Source organism: Sus scrofa, chromosome 1, assembly GCF_054392235.1.
Source record: "Sus scrofa isolate SSC_HxYL_T2T_F1_AM1 chromosome 1, Sscrofa_HxYL_maternal_Yorkshire_Landrace_v2.0, whole genome shotgun sequence".
Lineage (NCBI taxonomy): Eukaryota > Metazoa > Chordata > Mammalia > Artiodactyla > Suidae > Sus > Sus scrofa.
The window spans coordinates 195,356,994-195,363,967 of NC_139383.1; the positions used below are offsets into that span (position 1 = coordinate 195,356,994).

A 6,974-nucleotide genomic window follows, 5' to 3' on the forward strand; every position below is an offset into this window, starting at 1 on the left:
CCGAAGGTTGAGAACCCGACATAGTATCTCTAGGAGGCGGGTTCAATCCCTGTTCTCGCTCAGTGTGTTAAGGATCCTGAGTTGCCACAGCTGCAGTGTAGGTGGCATATGTGGCTCAGATCCAGAGCTGCCATGGCTGTGGTATAGGTCGGCAGCTGCAGCTCCGATTCGACCCATAGCCCAGGGGCTTCTATGTCACAAGTGTGGCCCTAAAAAAAGGGAAAAAAAAAATCTGTTCATCTAAAACAGATCCTCCGCCACCTTCTTTTCAAGTCATTGTCAAAATGTTGACAATTACTAGTCAGTGTTCTTACAGAATATCCTGCGTTGTATATTTGTCTGTTTGCTTTCTTGTGTTTTTTATTCATTCTGCTAGCCCTCATATTTTCTACAAACTGGAAATTATATCTAAGAGTTTGATTAACTCATGTTCAATTTGGGGGGGGCAAGAATGTGTCCTCAGTGGTGCCGCCATTCTCTTCTAAACCCATTCCAACCTGGTTTTCACTCCCTGAACTTCATTCCACCAAAACGACTCATCAGGACCATCAGTGTCCTCCACAGTGAAGTCCAAATTCTCACTTTCATTATTTGTTAACCTAACGAGAAGCACTGACACAGTTAACTACTCTCTCCTCAATATGATTGTTTCACTTGTTTTCTAAGATACAGGCTCTTCTGGTTGTCCTCTTAACATTTCTCCTCAATTCTTTGTTAGTTTTCCCCTGTGTCCTCATCCTCTAAATGTTGGAGTACTCAATCTTCTATCCTTTTACCACACCAAAACTCCGGGTAACCACATCCAGTCTTTAGCTATAAACACCATGTATAAGTTGGCAACTCCTGAATTTCTATCTCCAGCTCAGACTTCTCTCATCTTGTATATCCAACTATCTTTCCATGATTTCCTCCTACATGTTAATAGGCATCTTAAATCTACCATGTCCAAAACCAAACGCTTAATCTTACCACTCCCTAAAATCTGTTTTTCCCTCAGTCCTTTACAAGTTAGTAAATAGCCACTCTATATTTTTAGTTGCTCAGGCCAAAAACCTTGGAGTCATCCTGACTCCTTTATCAACCCTACATCCAATCCATTAAGAAATCCTATTGGATTTGACCTTCAAAATATAACCAGAATGCAACCACCTACCTTTGCTGCTACTACTCTGATCAACCATCAACTAAATTACTGCAATAGTCCCCTAAATGGTCTCTCTGAGGCCATAGTTGCCACCCCTTCAACCAGTCTCAACACAGTGACCAAAGCGATGATTTTATTTTTTTTGGCCATACCAGTAGCATGCAGAAGTACCTTGACTAGGAATCAAACAGTGACCAGAGCCACAGCAGTGACAACACTAGACTCTTAACCTGCTAGGCCACCAGGGCACTCCCTCAATGATGTTTTAAAAATATAAATCAGATTACATCAACACCCACTAATCCATTAATGGCTTCTCATTTCACTCAGAGTAAAAATCAATGTCCATCTAACAGTAGCCCTCAGGACTCTGTGGTAGCTAACCTGTTTGCCTTCTCTAGCCATGCTGACCTCCTTGCTTTCTATGGAACACATCAGGATCACTCCTACCTCTCAGTCTTTGCAAAAGAGAAATAAAAAGATATTATATGAGCATACTGACAGGATTAAATGTCATTAGAAAGATCTTGATCAAGGAATGGAGCATTTGAGAGGGCACAAGGAGAGGCAAGGAGGCAACTCAGAAGGCAGGAACATCACCTCTTCTCAGACAGAAAATGTCCAGTTCTTCCTTCAAAGGCCACCTTATGTCATGCTATGATCTAATTTTCATTTCCTCTGAACTCCTAAGAGATGTTATTCTTTTCTCTGTCCTCTTCAACTACCAACCCATTTCCTTTGACCTTCAAACATGCACAGATCACTGCATCTCAAAAATAAAAACATAAGAACCCTACAACACTTTAATCCAATTACCTTCTCATTTTCCTTCAGAATCACAAAAATGACAAATCTGGAAGAAATAGTTTTCCCCAATCTCTTCTTTTACAAAAATCAATTAAGCTGAATATATTGAGTATCTTGTATGTGTCACATACTACAATGATTTTGGAAAAGTGATAAAAGTGAAGTAATGAACACTTACAACAACTGGACATCTCTTTCCTCTATAAAACTTCTAAGACTTTATCTCCCTGCCATTTCTTCACAATTTATCCTTGCTTTATTTCACCAAAATCTAGCTCCTAGTGCCTGCTATATAAATTCAAATAAATAGGAGTCCAGTGACTCCTTTCAATTAAATGCATAAGTCACTTCCCAGTTCTCTTCCTCCTTTTCTGTAGAATCCCATGCCTTCTAAGACATTATACTTTTATTATTTTTATGTTTTCCTGAGATCATTCCTTTCTTTATTAGTTGGTTGTTTCCTTTCTAATGACCCCAAATCCTTTGGACCAAACTACAAGGATTAATTCTTTGCTTTTCCAAGAAATGCCCCCATTGGTAAAGTATCCTTTTGTTTGTACTTCAATCAGTTCTAATTTTATGTCCCTTGTCAGTTTGTCTTGTCAATAATTATCTTACACAAGTTCTAGAAGTAAGAACTTTAGGAATCCTGTAAGGCAGTATAAGCTAAAAAGTGTTATAATATGCCATAGGTGAATGGCTCAAGGGACAGTCACAGCCTTTACTCGGAATAGGCGGTATTTAGCTGTAGAAAACACCAAGTTATTTAGAATAGTTTCCATTCTTCTGGCCAGAGTTTTGTTTTTTGTTTGTTTTTCTTTTTTGTCCCCACCCCCACTTGCCCTGGGGCCATATGGAGTTCCCAGGCCAGGGATCATATCTGAGCCACAGTTGCAACCTACACAGCAGCTGATGCAACGCTGGATCCTTTAACCCATTCTGCCAGATGGGGAGCTTACCTGTGTCCTGGCACTGTAAAGATGCCACCAATGCTGTTGTGCTGCAGTGGGAACTCCTGGTCAGAGTTTTTGTTAAGCTCAGATAGTAAACCAAGTTTTATTCACTCTTCAAGGCACTGAAAATTACAAGAGACCTTTACTTACTTGGCTTGACACCGGACTTTTCTGGAACAAGCTCTTGAGATGTCTCATGTAATTCAAGAATGCTTCTACCTTCCAAGGTTGGAATGTTGACATCTTTCAAACCAAAGTGTCTATTTCGTTCATATTCCTTATGTCTGTTTTCTTTCTGAGACAATGATTTCCTATGAGCAATTTTAGTTCTAATCATGTCCGTACTTAAATCCTTTCTATGTCGACTGGCAAAATGTGATGAAGACATCCTATTAGGAAAAAGAGAGAAAAATCAACTTACATGGAATCTCATTTTTATTATTTAAAAAATTAAGATTCTAGTTCACATCCTATCCCACATCAGTAAAAATGTTAAAATACAAAAAAGAATAAACATGTGACTGAAGAGTGGGAAAGAGGTTATCAAAAGACAGTACAACCCAGAGTTCCCGCTGTGAACTAGTATCCATGAGGATTCGGGTTAGATCACTGGCATTGCTCAGTGGGTTAAGGATCTGGGCATTGCCATGAGCTGTGCTGCAGGTCGCAGACACGGCTCAGATCTTATATTGCTGTGGCTGTGGTGCAGGCCAGCAGCTGCAGCTCTGATTTGTCCCCTAGCCTGGGAACTTCCATATGTCATGGATGTGGCCCTAAAAAAAAACTCTTTAATTAAAAAAATTAAAAATTAAAAAAATTTTAAAAAGATACTACAACCTATTTTGGGGTTCTGAATGAGAACTTGCATGACAGATGATGGCGAAGCCCAGGAAGCCAAGGTCTGGAATATAAACAAGAAGTTCCAGGCTTACCAGAGAGAATGATGCAAAACAGAGTATGAAGTAAAGATGAAAACAGGGAAAAAAAGTGAAGGACAGTATACAGAACAGTTTCCCTAACTTTCTCCTGGTGATGAATGCAGGAAGGCTGACATTTCTTCTCAAGCCGAAAACCAAAACAAACACACAAGATACCTATTATATAGGTAGAAAGAATAAGAAAGACGATGGCCTGAGTTCCAAGAAACCATGGGTCCAGCTGAGGAAAGGAATAAAGAAAAGTGGAAAGTCTACAGGCATCACCCATACAGCTGGTATAGAGAACAACCAAGCCTAACTGGAGAATGAGGGCTGAGTCTCCAAAGAAAAGTCTTGTCAGATTAAAAAACAACAACAACAAAAACAGAGGATATGCCATTAGAAAGTTTCAAAAGATATAGGCACACTATACTCTTCAATAACAACAACTAAGAAAGTCCACTGGAATCCTGAAAGAAAAATTGCACAAGAAATGCAACAAATTAAAATGTTACATGATTTTAAAGCAGTCAACGAATATTTTTTTTTTAAATGACCTGGATGCTAATAACATTGTCATTTCCTGTGACAAAGGACTGTGCTTCTTTTTTTTTGAAAAATGAAGAACTCTACAATTAGATTTTCCAATTGCTGAAAATATCAATTTGCTAAGAAAGATTTTTAAATTTTAAAAAATATGTATTAGTTATTTTAAAATACAGCATAGCACCATATACAGAACTGAAAGTATATTTAATTATCATATAAACCCTAAAAGGTAGTTAGTATAATTACCGTTATACAGATGAGGTAAATTAACTGCTCACATGAGCGCAGCTGAAAGGTAGCAGTTAGAATCCCAAACCAGGGAGCCTGGCTTCTTCACAGTACATCCAAGTTCAGTCTTTGGCTGACTGGAGTTTCTTCCAGCCAGAAAGCCTAGAATGCCTCAGTCTTGGTTGCTTAGAGGCTGTCAACTGAGGCATTTTTAGTTGTCACAGAATCTGGAAGGAGCTACAGGAATAACGACGGGCCAAATGCTAATTACGCCCTGATGGTAAAATGTTGACTGCTACAGAGATAATAGGAACAAATATTTACTCTTCTGGAGGACTGTGACATCAGCTTGGGAAAGACAGGTAACACCGTCGTAAGAGGCGCCTCCCCTGAGCCGCGCGCGTCCAGCTCGTAGCCGCCAGTGCTGACCTTCTAGAAAGAAGCGGACCGGCGCCTTCCCTTCAACTCTCCAGCGTCCACTTACCTGAGGCAGATTTTAACGCAGAAACCTCGACCAAACTAAAAGTGAAGAAACTCTCCGGGCCTAAGAGACCACCGCCACCTCTGAAGAAGAAACGCCCTGAGCCCAAGACTCAGCAAAATTCAAACTTCCCGCACCAAGCCTCTGATTGGAAGTATTTTAACCAATGCTTCCGGTAAAAATGCCCGCCTCTTCCCTCCGACGAGGCTTCCGATTGGTTCGCTCCCGCGATTTTTGAATTGATTGAAAGGGGAACGGACGGTTCGGAGGGAGGGCATGAGCGGAATCAATGGATGCTTCCGGATAAGCTCTAGTTGAGGGGCTGAGCAGTGGGGGTCGCTGAGGCCGTGGGAGAGCTGGAGTGGCTCGTGTTTTCCCCGGGCTACTCCGAATTCGCCCTGGAACTCCTAGGGCCTCGCGGGTATCAGAAAGGACAAAGGAGCTCAGAAGAAGAAAAGGGAATTTAGAGTTTGCAGGACTTTTTAATATCTTTTTAAAATTATATAAGCCCAGAAGAATTATTCGAATATGAACGTTTAGAAAAGCTTAACGCTTTAATGAAAGGGTTGTATTTTTGTTTGTTTTTTATTTTTCCAGGGGGGCGGAGGCCGCAGGTGTGGTATATGGAGGTTGCCGAGCTCTGGGCCCTATGGGAGCTATAGCTGCTGATCTGCACCCCAGCCACAGCGAGGGCGGGGGTGGGGTGGGGTGGAATCTGAGACTTGTCTGCGACCTGCATGAAGCTCATGCCAACGGATCCTTAACCCGCTGAGCGAGGCCAGGGAAGAATACTAGTCGGTTTAATTTCCACTGAGCTGCAAAGGGAACTCCAAGAAAGGGCTTATTAACACTCCATATTTCTCTCTACATCTTTTAATGTTCCTTTTCAATGTTAGCAGCCTTTTTTCCCTCATACTTTTTTTTATAGAAGTAAAAACTTTAAGCATTGAAAAGCATAGTGGTTTTAGTATAAGATTTGATGAGTTTTGCTAAGTGTAAACAACAGTGTAACCACCACCCAATCAGGATAAAAAGCATTTCCATCACCCAAGAGCTCCCTCTAGCGCCCCACCGCTTCGACTACCACTGTTCAGGTTTCTATCACCGTAAGAATAGGAGTAGTAGGTACACTTCCCTGTCTGCCTTCTTTCTCTCAGTGTAATTGAGTTAGGAGGTAAATGGGCCCCTGGACTGAGAAGAGCTGGGACTTGTTTCTCTTTGACACTTCAAGGAAAAAGTTAACTGCAGGACCTGAGCTCTGCTGGAGTAGAAAGATAAGATGACCACTTCAATCACTGCTGGGGTCAAGGGGACCTCCCGAATTAACACGCGTGCAGTAAGACTCCTAGGGGTCAAAAAGGGAGGGGATTCCAGGCCACAATAAGTCCTGATACCATCCCTGCCCTCTTAGCTTTGGAATCCATCTTTGCCAAAAGATGTGCACATATACCGGAGAGGGTACTGTGTCCAGTAAGGAGTGAGAAATAAAACAAGATAATTGGCTAAAGGTAAACAAAGACGCAGAAGAACTGTGCCATAAAAGCGATTTAGATCACCTCTCTGGCGCACTCCTCATTGAGGGGTACTGCCCTCACCTGCACTCCTCTTTAGGGTGTGTATTACTTCTTTACTTCTGATTTAAATAAACTACTTCTCTGTGTGCTCTCCCCATGTGTTGTACTGTGACTCTAACAATAAACTTTATACCTGTTTTCAGTCTTTCCCTCCCTGAAACGTTTTTGCTTTCAACAGAGGGCAAGAATCAGGGCAATTCTACTCTTAGCCTCTAGCTAGTCTAGTGACTAGGAGTCCTGGTTTTTCATCCAGGCTGCCCAGGTTCAGTGCCTGAGCAGAAAATTAAGGTCTCACTCCAAGCCATCACTCACTGCTGCCTC

The 6,974-nt window shown here is 41.5% G+C and overlaps 1 protein-coding gene across 2 annotated transcripts in view; it reads right to left on the reverse strand.

Moving 5' to 3' along the window:
• Positions 1-5,235, reverse strand: part of DLGAP5 (DLG associated protein 5) — a 49,229-nt gene extending 43,994 nt beyond the window's left edge. For both annotated transcript variants that reach the window (XM_021102311.2, XM_003121820.5), the window contains exons 1-2: positions 5,083-5,235; positions 3,055-3,293 (exon numbers count right to left, since the gene is read on the reverse strand). In XM_021102311.2, the coding sequence (XP_020957970.1) occupies positions 3,055-3,292 (238 nt within the window). In that variant the 5' untranslated portion in view covers position 3,293; positions 5,083-5,235. The remainder of the gene's footprint in view (positions 1-3,054; positions 3,294-5,082) is intronic.
• Between the last annotated feature and the right edge of the window lie 1,739 nt (positions 5,236-6,974).